Here is a 25,684-nt window from a genome sequence, read left to right as displayed (position 1 = left end):
TCTCACAATGCTTATGGGAATTCTACAGCCCAACACACCAGCTAAAAGAAGGCTAGAGTTCATTAATTCAAGATGTCTTTATCACCTATAAAAAGACATTTATGCTTTATGAAGCAGAATCTCTCTGTGGCAGATGTATACCTATTATAATTACTCTCATTCATATTTCTTCTTTCGAAGAACTTCTTGGCAGAATTAATATGTAAAATTGTTAAACAGAATCCACCAAGAAACTGAACAGTGCATCAATTAAAATGTAAGCAGATTATCTACTCCAAAAGTATTATAAAAGCAAGAGAACCATTGCACAGATATACAAAAAATATAAACGTTTAATACAGAACTGCAAAATCCCAGAGAAGGCCAATTTTCCCAAGAAATTGTTTTTGCAAATAATATCAAAACGTTTTCATCCATAAACAACATTTTGAATGTGAATCAATTAAATTATACAAACAGTAGTTATTGTGTTACATCTGAGGTTCGGTCTACTATACTTAAAAAAAACCATGCTAAATTGTTCAGAGTATTATTTTTCCAGTTTTTCACCTGCATCTCTGAATAGCAATAGCCCTTAGACTTCTATACCATTTCACAGTGCTTTACAGCCATCTCTAAGCAGTTTACAGAGTCAGCATATCTGAAGTTTCGCTTTCATTTGATACGAAGTTCCCAGTTATTGCTGATGTTTAAGGAGAGTTTTTGAAGGGTCAGCACAGAATTTCTGCTATCATATGTGAAAGCCACTGTCTTGTCTTCTTTTCCATCTAAATTGCAATTAAATAAATAGACATAACATTTATTTAAAGTAAGACATGCATATTAATGTTGGTGTATATCTACCCAAAAAACAAAGTTGTAATCAAGCTTTCTGTTCTGAAGCAAATGCTTCTAGAGTGAGCACTTGTTAGGACTATCTTCTGTTCTCCACTTTGGAGAATGTTCTTGTGGTCTTTTGAGATATGTTGGTGAGATATGGGCAAAGTTCAGGACTTACTAATATCCAAGCATTTCTCCCAACCTGCTCTGCAAAGTAACTCAAACATCTACTTCTAATGGATGAAGAAAAGTGGTTCAACTGCTCCAACAATAAAAGTAGCAGCATAAGCAGTACTGGCACGTCTTGTGATATTAATCTGTCATTGCTGCTATATAAACTGCATTAGCTTCAGTTGACTTCTGGAAGCAATTCAAGATGTTGTACATTACCTATCAATTAAATGTTGTCATCTTGTCTTTAGGAAACAACCTTGTTGAGTGGAACTTATTGAAGAAGAATTTTGTTACTGAAAACCAAATGCACGTTATTCTGTGCAGGAGTTCCATTTAATGCAGGAATTGTCACCTAGTGAGACCCAGGAAATAGCTACTTTCTGGAATATCAAACCACACAAGATTTAGTTGGCCTCAACTCTGCTCACCTTTAGAAAGCCTTGAAAGGCTAGCAACAGTGTGCCTGCAGTGTTGATGAATTGTGTCTTTGGCAACTACTTTGTATTTTGAGTGAGTGTGAAAGTTATTTTTGTATTGTTTCTGCATTATATGTTTAAAAATCTTTGTCAGCCACTCAGTCATATTTAAGAGAAGAGTGACCATGTAAAACAATTAAAATCAATAGATCCAGTTTCTTCCAATGAGAGAAACACAATGCTTCAAATGCCCTAGAGTCTAGAGTGGAAACAAACAAATAAGCTGGAAGTTGGATTATTTCTTTCTCTTACCAAACATGGTTGTTGTCACAACAGAAGGCTCCTTTTTTATTCCCAAAATCAGTATCTGTTGAACTATGCAGTTTGTCTGGAATAGTCCTTCTTCACTAGCGCATCTGAGAAAACAAAGATAGTGTTTTAATTATTAAAATGCCAACTTCTTTTGGCAATGTTCCATAGGGAATATAGTACCTTCCTTTCTAAATAGCGGCAGGAAAAAAATTGAGAATGTTTGTTAACTTGTCAAAATTTAGTAGACATTGGTGCTGCCAAGAGAATCTCCAACATGGTGTACAAACCCAAATTTTATATGTTTGGGAGGAAGAAGAAATAGGTACAAGTACCTCCCTGAAAGAGAACCTGGCTGGAAGACAAAATGAAGGGGATTTTCGGGTTCTTCAACAGGCTGGATTCATACACCAGAGTTGGAATGGTTTGTATGATTTTCAGTGTGAGGTGTATACTAGCCAATTACAGATAGTCCTCCATTTACAATAGTTTGTTTAGTGACCAAAGTTACAACTGCACTGAAAAAAGTGACATGACCATTTTTCACACCTACAACTGTTGCAGCATCCCCATGGTGACATAATAAAAATTCAGACGCTTGGCAACTGACTCATCTTAATGACAATTGCACTGTCCCAGGATCATAGGATCATGGTTTGTGACCTTCTGACTAGCAAAGTCCATTGGGAAGCCAAATTCACTTAACAACCATGTTACTAACAACAACTGCAACGATTCTTTTAACAACTGTGGCAAGGAAGGTGATAAAATGGGGCGAAATTTGCTTGATAAATGTCATACTTAGCAACACAAATGTTGGGCTGAATTGGGGTTGTACGTCGAGGACTACCTGTATAACATAGAAAACCAAGCATAGTAAAACAAACCATGATTCAAAATAGGTGAAAGAAAGTAACCCTAACCATTCATTTTTGGGACAAGGAACTGAAAGTTGCAGTTTGTTGGTCTTTATAAGCTGAAGCATGAAATTGATGAGCAATGCAAATGTAAGAGCCTATGATGATCAATACTTCCTGTTTCTTCCTTCCATATTTAGAATATACTTACCTGGAGGAGAGAACATTCTCATGGAAGCTGAACTTTCTGAGCAGGAACTGTTTCTCATGGAGATAATGGAATGAGTGGCCATCATCCAGGTATAATTTACCTGTTGCACATCCCTATATATCAGGCAAAAAACACAGAACTATTTTATAATAAAATTCACTATCATTTGGTTGTTTTGCCCAGCTGCACATCTGGGCAAGACATGCAAGCAAGCAAGACACTTTATATATGATTCTCCACAACAAAATCCACTCTGCTTTACTTTCCAGTGTTAGATGAAAAGCAAGTTATTGCTAATTAAAGAAATGAAAACCAAAATCACACTGACATTAGAGAATGAGAGATCAGTACTGAAAATTGATACTTATTCATTTTAAATAACTTTATATACATTTACAATTAATTATAAATAAAAAGTGCATACAAAAATCGTTATAGAGGACCTTATAATCTAGGGCAGCACGCAGTTCATATGGAACATCTACCATCCATTCTGTGGATTTTCCTACAGAAATTTTTAGAGGTATAATAGTCCCACCACGTTGAAAGACAGGAATCTACAAAAATAAAATAAATAGTGGCTGGATTCACACATTGAACTAAAGCAATGCTTGTTTAATCATAGCTTATTAAATTAACCATCATTAGCTGAGTTCTCACAGGACTCTAAGCCATAAATCAAACCACAATGTTTCAGTTCATAAAATATACAAAGCCAAAGCCATACAAACTGTGGCTTAAAATATTGTATGAACCCAGCCAGTAAATAAGTACAATAAATACGATTTGGACAAAGGAAGTAGATAATGAAATACTTTTTTGTAGTTAGCTCCTGTTTAGCATATACTATTTGATTCAGAACATTGGTAGTTACACATTTTAGATTTAAATCTTTATAAATTCTACATTTAAATCAACAGAGTTCACTAAACTAGAATTATTCCAAACTCTTAACAGAACTCCAGTTGTAATTAAATTAAAATGAAGATAAATCTTTTTTTTTTTTTTAAAAAAAATCTTAAATCAAGCACATACATTGTTCAATGTTACTGGGATCTTCAATATGCCATGACCTTCCAGACGTCTAAATTTTCGGAAGTCATACCAGATCTGTCAAATAATAAAAAGGTAAACAAATGAGCAGGAATTAGATTTTAAATACAGAAATTCCATACGAATCCTTGTAGAAAATCAAATCGATAAATAATCCATCAATCTCAACCAACACAGAAGTAGCAAACAACACATAAATAGCATAAGTTGAGAGTAGTAAGTTTTCGCTAAGACAACTATAATCAATGAATCTACCATTTTATATTTTTCTCAAAAACTGATGCACATGTATTCAACTCAATACTCCTGCTCAACAATTTAATCAATTAAATTGTTTCCCATAGTATTAGGTGGAAAGGAAGTTATTGCTAATTAAAGAAAAGCATTGTCTGAGGAATCACAATTCTGTACCTATATCACCAAGATTATTCTAGAAAAAATATAGGTCCATAAATAATTTAGTTAATATGTTATCCAGAAATTTATTTTCATTTATCAAATCTATACACCGCCCATCTCATTATCTAAGTGACTTGGTAAGCTTACAGATTAGAATCATACAAAAATAGTTAATAAGACAGAATTAAAAACAGAGTTAAAAATAAACTCAAAAAAGCAGAGGGAGTGCCCTTGAGCCACCAACCACCCCTAGGATTGGATACCATTCATTACGCTAGTTGGCAGAGAGACTTTAACGCTCTTTCAGAAGGCTGGAAGAGTGGGAACCAACCTCACCTCTGAGAGCAAGAGTGAGAGCAATGACAGAGAAGCCTCTTTTCCTAGGCCAGTGATGGCTAACCTTTCCCAGACCAAGTGCCCAAAGCGTGCATGTGTGTGTGAACTCTCAAAATGCAATGTTCGTGAAGCTCCCGCATGCGCCCTGCCCCACCACATGCACACATGGCCCACCGCACATTCCCCCATCCCCTGCACAGCCCTGCATGCACGGCAGAGACTGAAGACCAGCTGGCTGGTGAGGGATGCCCTCAGGCAGCCATTCAGGGGGGAACCTGTCCATCACCACGCCCGCTCGGCCATGCTTACATACCACCAACGCTGCCACGTTGATGTTGACTCTCTGATATCAGTGGAGCCTGTAGCTGCATGTGGCTCTGCAAGGCTTCCCTCACTACTCTGCAGAGTAACTCTTCTTACTCGGGTGCAACTGCCTACTCTGATGTAACTCCTCTGCTCGGATGCGGCTAACCAGGAAGGAGGCTAGGATGACACTGAGTGGGGTGTGTGGCTGAGGGTGTGGGTCATGGTGATTGGTGATGGTGGTTGGGTGTCATCTGGGTGGAGTTGTGGGTGGAACTGGGTGGGGTAATGGTATATATATGAGTGATGGTGTTAACTTGGTTAGAACTGACTTGGACTTGCTTACCTTTGTATCATTGTCATTTAGTGCTAGTTTCTTAGATAGAGATAAAAGTTTTTCACCAAACAAACTGACTCTCTGTTTGTATTCAACATGAATGCTGGAATGTGACAGTGCGCAGATGCAGAGCAGAACTGAACTGGGGCGACAGCTCATGTGCTCACAGAGAGGGCGCTGCGTGCCACCTCTGCACGCGTACCATAGGTTCACCAGCACGGTCCTAAGCCATGTCAGTCAAAATAATTTAACTGATGGGATCCATACCATACCCTCCCTGCCTGCCTGCCCGAGAAATAGATAATATAGGATGTGACTGAAGGAACATTAGTTCATATAACTCTACTTTTCACTCTTATTGACTTTTTAAAAAATTATGTTCAAGTACTGCATATATTTCCAGTTATAAAACCAAATGTCTGCATGAGGTTATTAAAATAATAGTACAAGCTGCTATTTGTACACTGATAATTTAATTATCTTAATAGAAATGCCTAGCTAACCAAGTTCGGTCCAGATATTAATGAAAAAAGTGTGTGTGTGTGTATGTGTTTGGGAGGACGGAATTAATTCTATTTGTCTTACCTCTTGTGGGCCTGGCAGAAAGACATTGATTGCACTGATTTTTGGAGCAGTGACTGGATGTACCAATAACGCACTTCCTAGATGAAAAAGATAAAAATGTATCTGTTACACTTTTCTTCTCCTATAACTGGCAGAATTTTAAATACTTGTTTATAAATGTTATCTATATTTCTCAGGTTCAGGTTCTGTGTCCATCACTGAATGTCTTGTGCTACTTGATTAACTCTGCTACCCAAGGAGACTGGTTGTAAGTACCACACAGGAAAAAAAACACCTTATATCCTTATAACCTATAATGCAGAATATGCTGAAATAGCAATGTCTCAGTTAACGCAGAGGAGCCTTAATCAATACACTGATATGCAACTCCTTCAATTCCTATAAAAGTGTCTATATAAATTGGAATAATAAACAAATTAGGAAAAATAAATAAATGGGGTACATAACGCTGCAACTTCAGAATAAATAGTAGACATTATGGATAATTTAAATTTACCAAGCATGTACTCATCTTCAATGCCAAAAGTTTCTAATTCCTTTGGAAATTCCACCCAGAGAGGCCTATGAAAAACAAAGGCATTTTACTATTCATACAAATGCTAAGGAGCATAATTTTCTTTCCTATACTACATCTATTTATAGCTTCTTAAGTTCATGCTTTGGATGTGGGCATTAAAGTTGCTGTTTTAACTATTTAAAATATGTGTGTGTGTGTGTGTGTGTGTGTGTATGTGTGTCAGTAGTGGGTTCCGGATCCCGTTGCAACCAGTACGGTGCAACGGGGCCACCCGCCCCCCACGTGCATGTGCACAGCGTGCGCATGTGTACCTATCACCTGCGACGCTCCAGCTGCTCGTGGAGTGTTGTGCAGGCGCTGTATACGCCGTGCACGTGTGCAAATGCCCCGATCGGCTGAAATAGCGATAAGGAGAGTGGGCAGGCGGGCCCTCCGGAGCACGGTACCAGAATGGTACCTGGTGCTGCCAGCAGGCACCAGTACACCCGTACCGGGGCGTACCGGTTGTATCCCACCACTGGTGTGTGTGTGTATCTATATATCTATATCTATGGTTCCATTCTCAATGGAAACTGAACACATAGAACAAATGCTGTGTTTTCAGTTTAAAAGATACACTGACCAACAATGAGAACAGCTGAACAACAACCCTTTGAATGGATTGGGTTGGGAGAGTTTGACAGCTCAGTCATCCAGCGTGCTTCCTTGGCTGAGGTGGACTAGAAGCAACTTCTCCTTCTCCTATCTTTTCCCCTGACTTTTCCTGATTCAACCGATTTTTTAGAATTTGGTCCCTGGTATGCCAGTCAAAAAGTGGCTCAGTTGCTACTACGTTGAGCTTGTCGATCAGAAAGGTCGTCGGTTCGAATCCCTAGCGCTGCGTAACGGAGTGAGCACCTGTTACTTGTCCCAGCTTCTGCCAACCTAGCAGCTCAAAAGCATGAAAAAATGCAAGTAGAAAAATAGGAACCACCTTTGGTGGGAAAGTAACAGCATTCCATGTGCCTTCAGCGTTTAGTCATGCTGGCCACATGACCACCGAGACGTCTTTGGACAATGCTGGCTCTTCACCTTTGAAACGGAGATGAGCACCGAGCACATATGTGCAAGGGGAAACCTTTACCTTTACCCTTACCTATGCCAGTGAAAGACCAAGAAAATACACCAGTCCCCACAAAGCTAATTTACAATAGTACCAAGAGCATTAAATGGAAAGTTGATTTAAAAATCATTTGCTACCATTTCATATAGCAAAACTCTGGGAAGCTGTATATAGAGAGAGTAAGAAAGATGACCTTGATGGACATATTCAAACTCTGTTGCCAAAGCAACCAGGGATAAAACATTAAATCCAGAACATTCAGAACACACTGAAAAGCAACTCAGATGTCCTCCAAACTATAAGTCAGAGGAAGTAGTATAACACAATCAGACTTGCAAAACTGCTGTCAGCCCTACTAGATAGACCAGGCCAAGAAATCATCACCACAGATAAGCACCAAAACTAACTTTATTGAGATTAAGATAAGGTCTTGAAAGTCTGACTAGGAATTGTATTCCAAACCTCATTTAGTCCTAGAGTTTCAAGGTAACCTACCATTGACCTGTGTTTTACCAGCTCATGATACACAGATGGTGTTCTAGAAGATCACAGCTAAAGTAAGTGAACTAGCATCTATGCTAGCCCTGCATTTCAATACATATTTCATTAACATTTTTATGTGTTCTCATAAACTGTTACAAATATTTTGGCATAAAGCAGAAATGAAATCTTTTCAATGACTGGCTTACCTCATAACTGGTTCAGCCATGCTGTGTGCCTGATAGAACAGCGTATAAAGGTAAGGAAGCAGGGAATAGCGCTCCTTAATAGCTTCCCTGATGATCTTTGTGTTCTTCTCCCCAAATAGCCAGGGCTCACGACGTTTGGATTTCAAAATGGCATGGCCTCTGAAGAAAGGCTGCAAAGCCCCAGCCTGATACCATCGAACCAGTAATTCTGGTTTTGGATTTCCAATAAAACCACCTACATCCGCTGGGCATCAAAAAAAAAAAAAAAAAAAAAAGACCATTTATCAGAAATTGGTGAGAAATTCAAACTTCTTGGATTGCCCACATTTACTAATAGAATTATATGCTATGTCCTAATACCAAACAAAGTAATTTTCAGAAAAATGTATACATGATTTAATTAAAAACAAGCAACTTTTGAAATGTCTCAATCTCTTTTAAGACCTTAGAAGCTTCACTTACTACTTTTTAGTTTGTTTTAATGGAACGTAGTATACTTTCTGCAAGAGGAAAGAAGGCCATTTGTCCAGTTAAAGGGAGTTGATAAAGAAATATATATATCTTACCTCCACAAAAAGAAATTCCTGCAATGCTGATTGTCAGCAACATTGGAATGGAGATTTTCAAGTAACTCCAATCTGCTCTATTGTCTCCAGTCCACACTGCACCTGCAGATCACAGGGCAAAATCTTAACCCTACCTGTATTTAGCTGTAAAGCCAATTGAACTGAATGGGCTTTACTTCCCAATATATATCATACTTTATGTCACTACAGGTACGTATATGATGTCAGCCTTACAGTGTTAATTATTAAGTGGAAATCGTATTGCCATGAAAATTATGTATTATCATGGATCCACACAACTGCAAAAGCCTAAGTTACTTACAACACTGTTTCTAATTTAAGAAGAGCTGTATTCCACAGTTTTTTATGGTTTGATTTTTAACACATATAGCATGTAATGTGATATGATTTCCCATGTCTTTAAGACTGTAAGTATACTTGGAAAATAGTTAAACAGAGGCATCTTTGTGTGTCCAATGACAAAAGCAGTGTTATGTTAATATGACACAAATTCCACTGCTTTTGTATGTGTGACACAGCACAAATAAGATGAAATTGTGGAATTTGCACTCCATAAGATCCTATAGATCTTGTAGTCTCTATAACTAAGTGATTTTCACTGTCTTAAAAATCTGGCCATCCTAAAGGTTCGGAATTTGCTCTCCCATTATTTTTTATAATTTTCATTATTTACCTCTTATTTATTTAATTCATGTATTTATTTAATCTCACATAGAGATGACTCTAGGCAGCTTGTAATAATTAAGGTCCAGAATAGAGAATATTTTTATTTTAAGAAAATCATTTGCCATGTAAAAAGAGGCCAAAGTACAACAGCAAAGCATTTATTATATTCTCCATCTGTCAGCATGTCAGGTGCTTTGCATGTCTTTCCATTTCAAATTCAACATCTTACAATGCCTCGCATTGCATGACTGTCACGACTGTGGGGACAGGGAGTGCATGATTTGTTTACAATGAAATTTTTTTTTTAAAGGTGGTTTTAAAAAATGAAGTTCCCTTCCAAAATAAGCAAACAGAATGGTATGGATCTCATTTGGACTCAAGCCAGCAGATGACATAAATCCGTATTTCAGTTTAACAGCCTAAAATTGTTCTAAATCTGATTAACTACAATTCCCTAGAGGTCATCTGATTTAACTGTGGATCAGAGTAGGATTAAAGGGAATATGTGCACAAATACTTGCATCTCTTTTACTTTCAAGCATACGCAATTGTTCAAATCATCGAGTAGCCTAGAAATGGTTAAATCCAGACAAGGGCAATACCAGGCAAAAATCAGTCTTCCTCGACACTTACCATACTTCTGTGATCCAGCAAAGAAAGAGCGGGTAAGAACAAAGGGTCTCTCCAGTCCTCCACTTCGTTTCACCAGCCCTTCTGCGGTTGCCATTTGCTGAAAAAAATATTATTACCACTATTGAATAGACTAGACTAGACTAGACTAGACTAGACTAGAAAAGAATAGAATTCTTTATTGTCCAAGTGTGTTTGGACACACAAGGAATTTGTCTTTGGTGCATATGCTCTCAGTGTACATAAAAAGACAAGATACATTGTTGTTATTATATTAGATATCCCATTTTTACTTTGAACAACTCAGGGTGGTTTATTTTCCTCACAACTGTCCCAAAGGTTCTTGTTCAAATGGCAATTGGACTTCCTTTGTTTTTTTTCTTAAAGACGTTTCGCTTCTCATCCAAGAAGCTTCTTCAGCTCAGAATTGAAGAAGGTCCTTGGGTGAGAAGCAAAACATCTTCAAGGAAAAGCAAAGACAGTCCAGTTGCTTTTTTAAAAAAGCACTTTTGGGACAACCATGACCTGGATGACTGAGAATCTCTGTAGACATTTTCCTCACAACTGTGAGGTGGGTTGGGGTAAGAGACTATGACTGACCCAAAGTCACCCAGCTGGTTTTCATACCCATTCTTAAAGGGGGACTAGAACTCACGGTCTCCTGTGTCTTATTCAGCACTTCAATCACTATGCATAACAGTAATGATAAACAAAACATTTTTAGCAAATGTTGCAATGGGATTGGAATTAATCAAAAGTGGGGGCCCGGAATGATAAAATACAGCAAAACGTATTGAAATAGGAAAGACAGAAGTGACACATCTTAGGAATAGAAAGAAAGGAAATAATGATATTATATATAATAAAGAAATGTACTTTGTAATGTTTTGGAATAAAATATGATATTGTGCAACGTACTTTGCTGAAGTTTTTTTTTAAGTAACATTAACAGCTACAAAGATTTTAAAATAATTTATTATTGTACAAAGATTTAAAACAAATTATTATAATGGCACTGTTTTTTTATTAATGAATTTATAATCCACTTTGATTAAGATAAAATGCAGGATCAGCAGCCACAGGCAATGCCATAATAAGAACTACCAGTATTATAATTGTTAATTCAGTTGCAATTTTCCTACCTGGTAAAAACCATAGAGGTTATGAACATCTCGATGTTCCCATTTTCCATAATGAATAGCGTCTTTTGACATGCTTTGTTCTATCCCTTTGAAGACTGAAGGCTCATTCATATCATTCCAGATAAAAACAATTTCAGAAGAACTCTGTAGGCCAACATTTAAGTTTCTTTAATGTATTAGTTAAGTACAAGAACTGTATTTAAATACTGATACTAATTTATTTTGTTCACACTGCTTTGAAAGGTGTGCTTTTTTTCTTTTCCTTGGTGTCCTTGACTGTCCCTTGGGCCTGAGATCCACCTGAGCAGAGAATGATAATCAAATATGAACAGTAGTGGGATTCAAATAATTTAACAACCAATTCTCTGCCCTAGTGATTTCTTCCAACTGCTCAGAAAGTTAACAACCGGTTCTCCCAAAGAGGTGCGAACTGGCTGAATCCCACCACTGGGTATGAAGATTTCCTTCTTAGGAGTTCTTCAGAATGAGGATATCTCACATAACTCCTCAATTCAAATAGACGTTAAACCAAATAAAGTATTTAAGATGGTGTAGATTCCTCTTAGTTCCAACATTATCTCTAATGGAATTTGCATGAGCTAAAAGGTCTCTAGATATCTTAGAGATGACTATGCAAAAGATGTCCTGCTTTAGTCCATCATTTTATATTCTGAATGGATTTTATTTATTATTGCCAAAGCTATTTAGATTTTGTCTTTTTCCATATTTCCAAAATTAAGCAACCAAGGTTGTATAGAAATCACATTAATAGATAGTACTATTCTGTGGATCCTGACCATATCATTATAAAACACAAACCTTGTATGTTTTGAAGTCAAATTGATCTGCATACCAGTGTCGGACTTCAGGATTGGTAAAATCCAGGTATGATGAGCGACCTACAGATGTTAGGATTGTATTATATTTGCAGGAAGAAAAAGCAAAACTGGCTTTTTCGTGTGTGTCATATCCCATTACAGTAATATATCCCATTACAGTAATATAAAATATTAATGTTCAAGCCAATGTAATGATACATGAGACAGATAACTATTACTGTCATTTCTGGTTCTGACAAATGTTAACATACAAATAAGAAGAGAGGCAGAAATAGAGAGAAACCTGTCAATTGTGAAGATAAGGAACTTATCAGTTGATTTCAAATAGGTCAATTACAATTAACGAGAAAATCCATTTTGATCTACCTCCTATGTGCTTCTTCAAAGTGATTTATAAAGCGCAGAGAGTTTATTACCTGGCCAGCAGATGCCCTCAAAATCTTCACCAGTACGATCTTTTACAAAGAATCCTTTCGCTTTTGCTTGTGAGTATATGGTATAAAGAGGATCAATCTTGACATGAGGGTCCACAATGACAACCAGCTGCCAACATGAGAGATAATTATGCAGTCATATTGTTGACTGAATAATATGTTTCAGGAATGTTTAGATTAGCCTTCTGTAAGCTGATATTCTCTTCTAGATGCTTTGGATTCATAATTTCCAGAATCCCCAATTAGACTGGCTTTCAGCAAATTAAAGCAGATGGAAAAGCATACGTAAGAAGCCAAAAACCTTCCCAAGTTAGCTGAGGAAAAATAAAGAATGCTTAGACTATTAAAGGAAATTTCCTAGTGTGATTGTTTTCTTCCACAGATGTATTTCTTTCTAAACAACAACATTTATTTTAAAAATTTCAAGGAACTACATGCTTTCAGTAGACACCAATGGATACAAAAAGCCGCGTAGCTGTATTACTTTCCCTCTATTTTTAGTGTATTACGTACCTTGCGTTTTTTCTTAACAAGTATCTGCTTCTGCATCTTCTCAGGATTGGGAAATCTCTTCTTGTCCCAAGTGAAGTACCGTTTGCCATCCGTGTGCTCAATGTCTAGCCATATGACATCATAGGGGATGTCAAAGGCATCAAAACCTGCATCCACTTTTTCTACGTCATCCTCATCTTCATAATTCCAGCGGCATTGATGGTACCCAAGAGAGAAGAGGGGAGGCAGAGCCTGAGTTCCTATGAGAAAAACAAAGAGGAAAAAAAATTGTGCTGCCATTCAAAATATAACTAAGAACACATTAAACATTAACACAACCAATTTCGTTGTATTTAAGTACAATGACAATAAAGATTATACTTATACTTATTAAATGATAAATATTTCATTTTTATTCTTCCACTTAATATAAATAATCAGGACAGTTTTCCATGCCATATATTGTATGGTTGGTAGATCAATTGTGGAAGACTGCAAGGGAGGGATAAAGGAAATTTCTTCATAAACCAATACCTGTTAGCTGTCCATACTGCTTAAAAATGTCAAAAGGACTGGGTCCCTTTAGGATGAACATGTCAATGATTCCACTTTCTGACATCCAGCGTACATCAGTTTGAGGCACTGCCATCTGCTTCGACATGTCTGGAGTTTGGGAAGGTAAAACCTTTAAAACAAACGTATACAAATACTTAAACATAGTGTTAAATGCATTTATTAAAAAATAATAAAGGTAGGATAAAAAAGTCTACAAAAAGTTTTCCAGTATTAACAATAACTTCCAGTGACCAAGATGGCTAGGTGGTCAATGTTGTCCAACTCAACATGAGATTTTCAGGTGGGTGGAAGATGCTTTATAATGTTATTAATTCTTACACAATATGGCTATACTTCCATGCAGAACATACTGCATCTCACCTTTGTTGAAGCTTTTGTAGAAATCTCCACCAACGTTTCTGAAGAATTTAGCCAAAAGACTCCAATTGTCTGATCGGGCTTATGGGCTAAGAGTAAGGGCACTGAACCATAAATGCCCATTTTGCTGTGGATGGTATACCCGAAGACATCTAGATTATAAAGCCGGTAGACTTTGTCATCACTGGAACACAAAGACAAATGTTTTGCTATTGAGATATTATTCATATTATATCTCTATTCATATCGAGATATTATTTTATGTCATCCAGCGCAAGAAGAGGGTATTATAGTGCTGCAATTGCCTTCTGGTACTATGGAATGAGTTGTCCACAGTCACAATTTATACCATTCTTTGTTCTGATATTCTTCCAGTTTTGTTGTAGTTCTGTTATCATAACACTTAGGGCATAATGTGACAGCCAGATTGCTGAGTAAGATGTCTGGCTTTGATCATCTGTCCATCTGTTCACCCCTTTGGATTTATATCCTAACTTTCTGTATCTCTATATAGAATTGACCATTCTGGCTTTCAGTATTCATCTAGTGAGACCATTTTGTGCAACACGCCTCTGTTTGCTCCTCCTCCTCGCTCCTCCTTCTCCTTGCTCGCTCACAGCATATCACACGGTGTCAACCTGATGGTGAGGATATTTGCAACAATGGACACCCTTGTCCTTTGGAGCAACTCATTCAGCTAATCATAACTGTGTAGCTCATCTTGGCTTCTCCACTTCACTTGGATCTTTTAGGATCTTGGTGGAAGGAATATTGCAATCCTAGATGCCATTGCTGCCTACAGATTGCTCAAGACTCATTCTAATTACCAAAGAAGTCTGTGAGCAAAACTAGCATTTAGTAGTGCAATCAAAAGAACCCTTGAAAGGTCATGAATGACTCCAAAGGGATGACCTACTTTATCACCAGCGGAGTGAGGTTTTTTTTTTTAAAAAAAGAACAATACTGCTTGCTGTGAGAAAGCCAAATGATGCCTCGTGACACTTAAGAGCATAACATCCCCAAGGTCATGTGATTTACATTTGGATGCTTGACAACTGACTCATTTATGATGGCTGCAGTGTCCCGGAATCATGTGATTGTCCTTTGTGATCTTCTGATAAGCAAAGTCAATGAGGAAACAAGATTCACTTACGGTAACAACTGTGTTACTACTATAACAGCTGCAGGGATTCACTTAACAAATGTAGAAAGAAAAATAAAAAAATGGTCATAAAAGCTCACTTAACAAATTTCTCACGGAACAACATAAATTTTGGGCTTGATTGTAGTTGTAAGTTGAGGACTACCTGTATGCGCATTAGTTTTCAACAACAGATAAGCAAAACTTTGGATAATGACACAACGGAATAATGAGGATTATCTTTCCCTGTTAACGTATTGCTGTTGTGTACATCATGTTTTATAAATTGGTTCAAGATACGCTTTTGTATGGAAATGGCACAATTTATACTAAATAATATATTATACAGATTGATATCCCATGTATTTGGAGGTCAGCAAAACAGGAAAGGGTGCTTCATACTATAAATAACACATTATTTAGTGAAGTTGTCTGTCATCAACATCTCAAATCACTGCATGGGTGAATGCTGTTCATACCCTGTGCTATTCTGCAACAGGCAGCGCTGCTGTCAGATTATAGTTGGCTGGATGTAGTCTTGGAATCCCGACTATCAGGGAGATCATAACTGTTCTGGTTTAACAATAACAGTCCAAACATAAATGTAAACAAAGCTTATTTCCTAGCAAATATACTTAGGATAGCAATCTTGGAGTTGTATATAGCCCCTTTTTTCCTTGTAAAAACTTATCCATGTCTAGGCCTTTGCACGAAGGTATTTTTATAAAGGTATTTGCATATTACAAGCAGTCCTTGATTTATGACCACAACTGAGCCCAAAATGTCCATTGCTAAGCAACAGAGATGCTAAGTGAATTTTGCTCCATGTAATGACCTTTCTTGTCACAGTTGTTAAGTGAATCCATGCAGCTGTTAAGTTAGCAACATGGCTGTTAAATGAATCTAGCTTTGTCATTGACTTTGCATGTCAGGAGGTCACAAAAGGTGATCACATGACCCCTAGACACTGCAACCTTCATAAACACACACCAGTTGGCCAAGTGTCTGAATTTTGATCATGTGACCATGGGGATGCTGCAATGGTCGTAAGTGCGAAAAATGGTCATAAGTCCCTTTTTCCGGTGCTGTTGTAACTTTGAAAGGTCACTAAACGGAAGGTTTAATCAAGGACCACCTGCATACATTTTGCTGAGGATTGAATCCTGCAGTGAATGCAAAGGGAAAGGCAGAATAGACTGAACATGTCCTCCATTCTATTTTTCTTGCAAGGGATAGTCTATAGCAGGGGTCTCTAACCTTGGCAACTTTAAGACTTGTGGTCTTCAATTCCCAGAATTCCTTAACCAGCAAAGCTGGTCTATGGAGATTCTCAGTCATCCAGGTCATGCTTGTCCCAAAGGTGTTTTTCCAGGAGGCAACTGGACTTCCTTATTTTTTCTTTGAAGACAGTTCGCTTCTCATTCAAGAAGCTTCTTCAGCTCTGACTGGATCCTTCCATCCAGAGCTGAAGAAGCTTCTTCGTTGAGAAGCGAACTGTGTTCAAAGGAAAAACAAGAAAATCAAGAAAACCCAGTTGCCTCCTGGAAAAGCACCTTTGGGACTTGCAAGGGATATTTGAAAGAAAATATTTATCTAGAATGTAACTCTTGGAAAAACATTGTAACTGCAAAGAAAGCAAAAGGTCACTTTCAGCAATTGAGTGCTCTGAAGCTTTATGTTGAAGAAAACAGGAGACGGGGAGCAAGAAGCAGGAAAAACAGAAGTCAATGAACTTCCACAGCTAAAGGGAATAGGAGTCTTGGTCTTCCCTGTTCTAATCCAACACCTTCACCATTGTTCCACACTGGGTTTCAGGATCAGCTGAATGAATTAGCAATGCTGTCTAAGGATGCTGTGCGATATTCTAGATGTTAGGAGAGATGCTGCTGAGCTACTTCCTCCTGGTACTGATTGTGGAACACAGTGAATGTTGTGTTTCATTTAATGTTATACTATTAATTTGGCATCGCTATGATTGTTAGTAGCCAAAAGCCCCCAGATCTTGGAATAAAAATCTTGAGCTACGGTGACATTCAGAAAATTTCACTATTTTTTTATGCTTATTTCATTACCTGGTATTTTTCAAGAGGAGGGTTTCTGCATGCTGAGGTATTCCATAGAGATGTTTAAATCCATGCAAAGAAATATCTAAACCCACACTGCTAGGACCTGCATTAAGACAGAGTAGCATTGTGAGGAAGTGAAAACACAGGGCAGCATGAAAGAGTAAATTTGGAGCAACACCAAAATCATCGGGCATGCTACCATCTGCCATGCTCATGAGTTCATTGAAGCCTGGCACTCCACAAGCAATTCCATCAACAGACACAATGACCTACAACTAGCCTACGAATCCCTCAGAATCAAAATCAACTGCCCAGCCAACCAGAGACAGCACCGACCCTCAACCAACCCCCGCAACACCCCCCCCGCAGTTCAGCTCCCAACAATCTTGACCTGAGGTAATCTCCTTATAACAAGATCCATTACAAGACCTATCAAAAGACTCACTGATAACCCACAGATGACCTGTCACAAGATCCTCAATTGACATGTTCACACCTGAGGCCCTTATAAACAGAAGAATATGGACACTGATATCCTCTAAACTCCCCTGAAGTTGTTACCTAGCCTGATAATGAAACATCCGGAAACTAACCCATAAGCTCAGAGAACGAATCTTCACCCTCATACATTAGTATGATTGAGAGAAAGGATAACATTTTAAATTATTAGACAATAGCTAAACATTGGCAACATTGCATGCTATCTTCAATATTCCAAGATAGCAAACAATGATCCCCAATATTTTTATAATTACTTTTACAAAAATGGAAATGACCCAAACTTGCATGATATCCAAGTTTTCATATAAAAACTGATGAGATTTCAATCAAACGGATCAAATTCAGAACTGAAAAAGAATGATGGTCTCTGAGCTACTTACCATTAGCTTTGATGTCTAAAAAGTTGCCAAATTTTTCTTCCCAGAGACCGAAATCTTCTTCAGTTTCCTTAGATAAAAAGAAAAGAGATGTAACTGTATCTTCGATTAGCCAACAGAACTTAGCATTGTCTAATAATACAATCAGTTTCCAATCTAGCTCTGGGTTACAACTAATTCCACGCAATATTCTACAATAAAATCACTGTAGAATTCAGACCATGCCCTAATTAATAATTGTCAGTAACTGGCTTATTTATGTTGTACTCAAATAATGCACTGATCTTTTCCAGATTAAAAAATTAAAAATATTATTTTAAAAATCAAAACTTATTATTTCCACCACAGGACTGATTTGTCCCTTGGACAAACTGACCAGACAAAAATCCATACATCTACAGTAGATTAAATTTACCTTAAAAGAGTCTGCCAGTCCACTTTCCTTTTCTTGTGAAGTAGACTTCCTTTAAAAATCAAATGTATTCAGTGTATAATTACAAGCAGATATTCACAAAAGAATTTATTTTAAAATAAGAATGTTAGTTATCCCAACCTGCAATAATTTATCTGTACAGATCAGGACAGATACCAATATTGCTTTCTGTATGTTTCATGCTATATTTTTGCCTTTTTTCTGTTTGTTCCTTTACCTTTTTTATTTCCCCTCTTTTCTTTAGTATATTAAAGTAATATCATACCTGCTTTGAGGTGGCGACTGTAGGTGTTCAAAATACAACAAGCCATTGGAATTTAGGCTCAGTAAAATTTCATCCTTAGAGATAAGCTGTATTTGAAAAGGTTTTGCCATTATATGAATCTGCTGGTCTTGCTCAGCACCTACCAGCACAAGTTTGTCTGCATCTTTCGCTAATATCTTCAGCCTTAGAAATGGAAAAAGGAAAAAGACCGGCATAGAAAAAATATTTCATAACATTTTTTTTGTTCAAATTACAAATAATAGCAAATCTGGAAACTGATGAGTTCCACAAGCATCAAGTGTATGTGTGAGTGTAAAATAAAAAAGCTGACCCTTTTTGTCATACATTTCTGCAACAAATACCAGTATCTTTGGATATATGTACCAGATATTTTTGTCACTTTCGTTTAAAAAGAGGAAAAAAGCATGTTACAACTGGGAATGGCTAAACATTCTTTTAAAAAACTATCAATTCTAGCAAAAGAAACATTAAGCATGGAGTGTATATTGAAAATTATTTGGTTGTGACAGAAAAACTGCTCATGGATTGTTTATCAGCTGAATGGGAAGGCTGAACAAGATTATTCAGGGTACCCGGGGTTAAATGCTGTTTTTAATAACTGAGCTGTTTCCCATATGATTAATAATGTGGGAATTTTGGATTAGTTTTCTAGTTGATCCTCTTTTTCTTTCTGTATTTTTCTCTTTATATGTTAAAGCAAATAAAAGTTAAACATTGTAATACAAGGAAAGGACAAAGGTTCCTCACTACCTACTAGTGGATGAGATCATTTTTGCAATATTAAAAATAAACAATTAAATAAAGTATGCCAGATTCTGCTTGGCTGTGATATCTTTCAGATATTTTGAAATATAGCGCTCATTATGTAAAGTTTAAGGCTTTATACTTATATAAAGTATTAAGTATAAAAGTATAAAGTAAATTAGGTTTTTGCTTAATTGTTACTAATCTCATTTTAAGATCACAGGAAGCAAATTTCATTTTATTTAAAGCAATTTAAATGACAGCGGGGCTAAATAGGAAAAATACTAAAATGAAAAAAACTCTCAAAATACTATATGTGAAGAACATAGATGCATCATATAAAAACTCTAGCTATGTGTATTGTTCAATAATAAACAATATTTATTGAGGTCCATATTTACTCCATATGTTGAAAAATATCTGATACAATATTCCTTTTAAAAAAATCTCCTGATATTTCTTTTCTAAACTGGAAAGCTAAAACTTAACTTATATAAATAGTTGATTTATATGTTGATTTATAATTATAAATATATAAATATATATAATCGTTTATATATATATATATACATTTTGCCCAGTGGCAAAAAGAGGACTTTTTCCCAATCTACATCTGATATCACTTCCCATAACTTACCTCAAGCTAGCTGGTTCCTTTATGAGAACATCAGGGACTTCGTATCTTGGCTTGAGTGGAATTACCTCATTTATTTTAAGCCTGAAAATATTGCCCTCTATTTCATACATTTCTACTGAAAGAGTTACCTAGTAATTGAATAAACACAGGACAACGATTAGAGAATACTAATATGCTATACTAGATAAAACACCAATTTCTCAAAAAACATCAATTCTATTTTTTTTTATTTACCAGTATTCAAAATAATAAAAGACAGTTTCAACATACTGTAAGTTCTCTAATGAAAAGAATCTTATTTGTGAGTGTTTGCTACCAAACAGATTAGAAGCAGATCAGTAATAATGACATACAGTATCTAATAGCATTCTAAACTGCTTTCAGCAAGAAAGTTCACACCGAAAACTTTATACTTTTCTGTCCATCTTAAATGAAATGGGAATAGCTATATCATTCATTAGCCTAGGTATTTAATATTATCCTTTACATATTGAAACAGGAGCGTGACTGAATTCAGTAGACCAAATATCTGAATAGATACAGTATGTATTGAACTGTATTATTTATTTATTTATTTATTTATTTATTTATTTATTTATTTATTTATTTATTTAGTCGACCATCTCCCTTATAAAGTGATTATGGGTAGCTTACAAGTTTTAAAATAAGTAGAAAAATAATTAAAATATTGGAACATTTTAGACTCTAGTTTCCCATAGTAACCCATGGTAATATTCTCCTTGCAATTAATCAGGACAAAGGACAATCTGCTGAAGGCACCATTCATGGTTTTAGTAGACTTAAGAAACATCTATTGAAATCCCTGACCTTTTCTAACTTCAGAGCTAAATACTGCTCTCATTTATATGCTTTGTTCAATCATATTAAACAAATTAATATTTGGGTTTCCTAACATAATCCATAAATTTTGATTACAGACCTAACATATAGGTTTCCACAACTCTCTAAGCCCATAAATAAATTGTTGTCTGGCTTAACACAAACATGGATCCAACCATAGTGTTTGGTTTAGGCATGATGAAAAATCATGAGTTTCAAAACGATGGTGCACACACCAACAGAAGGGGCTTCTTTCACATACTGGGCTTCTTTCATGAAAGAAGGACCAAGGTAGGGCATGAAGGAAGGCCCTGGCTAGAGTGAAAATGGAGGCCCTGGATGGGGAACAGGAGGAATCCTGTCTATAGTGGCATGAAAGAAAGCAACATGAAAGAAGACCTTGGTTAGTACAGCATTAGAGTGCACTGAAGTGGACAAGTTGTTGTGGCAGTTGGCTGTAGTAGATAGGTGGGCGGGCCAAAAGGCATTCATAATTGCAGGTGGGCCTGAGGGGTATCTGAATTTTGAGGGTGCTTCAATGACTGAAACTTTGAGGACCAGCTCCTTTATTCAGCACCATTGTAACTTTGAAAGATCGCTGACTGATTGGACTTTAAATGAGGACTACCTATATATTTACCTAGCTTCATAGAAGAAACATTTGAAAACAAATTGGTTGATAAATAAAATAATGTATATAACATTATGGAAGGAGCTTTTGAAATATTACATAATACCACCGCACCTTTGCCATGCAAAGGTCACAAAGCTAAATAAATACTAGCTAAAATCATTTAAATACTTCCCAACATAATGTAGAATACTATCTAACATCCACCAGATCAAAATGACTGATTTTACATGCAAACTGGGCATCAATGTTTTTGATCAAACACTGAGAAGTACTCCTACCTTGCTCTCTTCATTGAAAATTTGGAATTTGACATTGCTGTTGGATAGTTCCACAGTTTGTAGTAAGGCTTGGTATGGGGATTTCCCAGGACGTAAACGCTTCTGACGCCTGATGTACCGAACAAAGAACATTAAAATTTATATTACCTGTATTATAGATGAGAATGTGATCATATTCAAAAAATTGACTAAATTCCATGTGATCATATTCAAAGAGATGACTAAATACCATTAGACCAACGGGTCTAAATTACATAATTTCAAATCTTAAATATTAAAGTATTTAATATTTATTAAAGTGTGTAATATTTATTAAAGTGTTTAATAATTATTAAGTATTTAATAATAAAGTATTACATATTAAAAAGGGGCATGTTTTGCTATATTTTCATCTTATTTTTATTTGTGATAGGTGGCCATCCTAATTGAATAAAAACATGTGAGTTCTGATTATTTGACAAATAATAAAACAGCACTGGATGAAGTGCAGCAGAGGGCAACTAAAATCTGATTATTGAACAGAAGAAACAGTTATGATATCTGGCACTCCGATTGGAAAGAAAGAAAGAAAGAAGAAAGAAGAAAGAAAGAAAGAAAGAAAGAAAGAAAAAGAAAGAAAGAAAAAGAAAGAAAGAAAGAATGAACGAACACCTGGGGTTTTAAAGTCATTTATGGCATGGAAAAAGTGGACGGGAGAAGTATTTTGTCCTTTCTCAAAATGCTAGGAAGAGGAACCATCCAATGAAGATGATTGGAAACAGATTTAAAAATAACCAAAGGAAAAAAATATTTCCATAGCATGTAATTTAGTTGTGGAATCAGACAGATATACTACTAACTTGCAACTGGTCTTGCCAGTCCTTGCAGTGCCAGTTGTGAGGTAATGAAGATAGGAAGGGATATGTCTGTATCACCTGCTTAGGAACATTCAAAAGGCAGCTGGTTGGCCACTGTGTGAATCAAATTACTGGAGTAATGACAACCCTATGAGGTAGACCACATCAGGAACCAGACTCTACAGGAAGGCTAGAACTACACTGTGTTGAGGTAGGCTGTAATAATATAATATTTCTCAGATGCTCAGACTTTTTTCTTCATCAAAGCTTTCTCAGTGTGAAGGCTAGATTTTCCCCCTCCCTTCCCCCCTCTCTTTTAATCTATATGTTTGAAAAATACATTTATATTGTTATTTTATATTGGTTTGAGAATTGCTTTATTGCCAATTTCACAGTTGTTTTTATTGTAACTTGTCTTGGGAGGCTTTGGCATTTGAGGAAACACATAAAGGGATTAACTATATTAATGAAACAAATTTTAAATTAGAGCTAGAAGATCCCGGCAAAAAAACCTGGACCACCACTAAATGGCAGCAAGAATTAAGGGTTGAGGTTTTTTTTTTGTATCTGCGTGGTAAGATGGGCAGTGTAGAAATTTAATGAATAAATACATAAAACTCTTTGCTGCCATGTAGAGGTCGAATGGATTTTTTGCAGCACAGATCTAGTAGCCCTTATAAAGTTCCTCTCAATGCAAACTTCGCACTATAAGATATATTGCTGCAATCCCTCTTCAGTGACAGTTGGTTGTACCTTGTAACGTTATATGAATACAATATTTGCAGATAACAGAATATTCATAATTTTACCTGTAAAAGGCAATTTGCTTGCATGTCTTAAAATGGCTTTTATCCACAGCCTCATCTTGAACGCTAAATACAAGAAAATATAACATTTCTAAAACGTATAGTGAAGAAATAAAGATTATTTTCCCCTCAGCTATAGACACCGGAATAAGCTTATTCTGATGCATATAATGGAAAGTTCTGAAGTAATTGCCTACTTTTTTTGAATTAATTGCATACTGGTCACACTAAACAGCTACACTAGAAATGGATTCTACATTACATATAATATTTGCAAGAATAAATCACTTTCGGTTTATCAATATTATTCCAAAACAATAAAGTGAAACCTCAGTTGACTGAGAAAATCTAAGTCAATTAAATGAAGACATTCTTGTCATGTCTTTTTTAAATTTTCAAATGGATTATCTTCTTTAAGCAGATATTGGCTACTTATTCCAATTCTCAAGTATTCAAACCTGCAAAAGTCAGCTCAACCAGTAAAGTAAACACTTGTCCAAGGCTGGTGGAATGCTCCATATAAAATTAAGCAATGAACTAATCTATTTCATGTTTTTAATAATATTGTGTTTTTAATATCTTTTTTGTTTTTTTATTTTATGCTGCCCAGGGTCGATGGTGGTAAATATGGTTGATAAACAAACAAACAAACAAACATCATATATCTTCACAATTAGGTCAAACAAAACAAAAATAGAACTGTTGTAGGGCAGTAAAATGTATGTTTTCTCACTGCAAGAAACAGTAATTATACTATAATTAAATCAAGGGGTGCTGATTTGATTATATGCACACATAGAAAATATTCTGGGACTGCTACCTATAATTCAACAAGCCAAGCCTAAGACTGATTGAAATAGAGACATGTGAATAAATAATTAACTTCTGCACCCTAAACAGCTTTGGATCACTTCAACTCATACATCTGCACAACTCTTCATGTCAAATAACTGCATGCAGCCCATTTCAAAAATATCTGTATTCATATGACTGCAGTAATCAAGTTGCAACAAGGCTATGGTATTGAAAAAAGGTAAAAGAATAATTAGGTTTACATTGTAAACTTTCACTTTCTCAATTAAGCTGCTTTTTCAAGGGTCACGTGATTGATTTTGTATTTCTGGAACTTCTTCACTTTATACTTGCTAATATAATTATATTATTTATTACATAGTATAGTAGTGTCAATGCTCTAAATGTATTATTTGCATTCCATCTATATTTTTATTCCCAGCTCTGTCCTGTAAGTGTGTAGTCTTAATTTCTGCATGAATTCAAACTAACATTTCAGAATTAAAAATTATGTGGATTCTTTTAGAATCATGCATTGTGCTTAAGTAAGATTTGCAAATCAGTTACTGCAAAATCATATATATCTACCTGATTTCTTGACTGCTGGATTCCATGATCCGGACTGAACTATTTTTGAACTACCGGTATTCGTTGGGAAACGATGGGGAAATTATCTAGCCAATAAATTTCGACTTTATAATCCCTTATTGCATGCTGGGAAATGGAGTTTTTATTTCTGACACTTGACCAATAACGTGGAAGAGACGTCAGTATGCATATGCTTTGCTTGTAGTAACTCTGTAGTGCTCAGAGAGCTGCGTTCAGGATAGAACTGAGGAAGTATTATTTCCTATTACTGTTTTCTTCTTAAATCGGTTTAATTGTACAGGAGTAAAATAAGTTTTACTTGAAGTTATGCCAATTCCTAGTTCCAAACATATGAATACAAACTAAGATCTACTTAATATTTTGTTAAAAATATTGAGATCTCTTAGTTTTATTCATCTTTTTTTTAACCTCCTTGTTTAATTCTATTGTGGCTGTCAAGCAAAGTCAATGGGGAAGGCAGATTTACTTAACCGTGTTACTAATATCACAACTGCAGTGATTCACTGAACAACCGTGGCAAGAAAGGTCCTAAAATGGGACAAAACTCACGCAGCAAATGTCTCACTTAGCGACAGAAATTTTAGGCTGAATTGTAATAATAAGTCGAGGACTAGTTTTCCTAACAACAATGCTTCAGTGGTAGTAAACATCCCTTTCTTCTGGGATATTTTTCATGTACCATTCCAGCTCTTAGCTGTAAAATTTTGCAATGTTCTCCTTTCCAAATACTAATAACCAGGTCCAATTCTGCTTTGCTTTTGGAAAACAATAAGTGGTGGCAAGAGGCCTCAGTTTATATAAACATGGGTTTTATTCACCGTACAGATGAAGCTCACCTGAAAACAAAGTATTTAGAGGATCTGTCCTCTTAAAC

General features: G+C 36.1%; 1 protein-coding gene across 1 annotated transcript; it reads right to left on the bottom strand.

Annotated features, from left to right (window-relative positions):
* Positions 1–314: 314 nt before the first annotated feature.
* GANC (glucosidase alpha, neutral C) lies at positions 315–24,967 on the bottom strand. The gene is made up of 24 exons (XM_081938424.1): positions 24,790–24,967; positions 23,413–23,475; positions 21,768–21,876; positions 20,016–20,143; positions 18,614–18,796; positions 18,331–18,379; positions 17,919–17,985; positions 17,044–17,140; positions 13,834–14,014; positions 13,432–13,582; positions 12,919–13,157; positions 12,388–12,514; positions 11,952–12,031; positions 11,133–11,276; positions 9,994–10,090; positions 8,674–8,775; positions 8,108–8,351; positions 6,296–6,360; positions 5,800–5,876; positions 3,822–3,896; positions 3,230–3,343; positions 2,787–2,899; positions 1,722–1,825; positions 315–767 (listed from the first exon to the last, which is right to left on the bottom strand). Exons 1-24 carry the CDS (start codon positions 24,813–24,815, stop codon positions 655–657), a joined length of 2,748 nt encoding a protein of 915 aa, XP_081794550.1. The 5' UTR covers positions 24,816–24,967; the 3' UTR covers positions 315–654.
* Positions 24,968–25,684: the final 717 nt, after the last annotated feature.

The sequence above is a fragment of the Natrix helvetica genome (assembly GCF_964273705.1).
Source record: "Natrix helvetica genome assembly, chromosome: 1".
In the NCBI taxonomy this organism is placed as follows: Eukaryota; Metazoa; Chordata; class Lepidosauria; order Squamata; family Natricidae; genus Natrix; species Natrix helvetica.
The sequence above is the reverse complement of the archived record's forward strand: the minus strand, read 5'-3'. Positions and strand labels throughout refer to the sequence as shown.

Coding starts and splice junctions, on each gene's coding strand:
- GANC (XM_081938424.1), bottom strand. CDS start 24,815: ATGGAATCCAGCAGTCAAGAAATCAG. Junction 13,583..13,833: donor CTACAAAAGCTTCAACAAAG/GTGAGATGCAGT, acceptor TTTGTTTTAAAG/GTTTTACCTTCCCAAACTCC. Junction 12,032..12,387: donor TGAGGGCATCTGCTGGCCAG/GTAATAAACTCT, acceptor TAACATCTGTAG/GTCGCTCATCATACCTGGAT.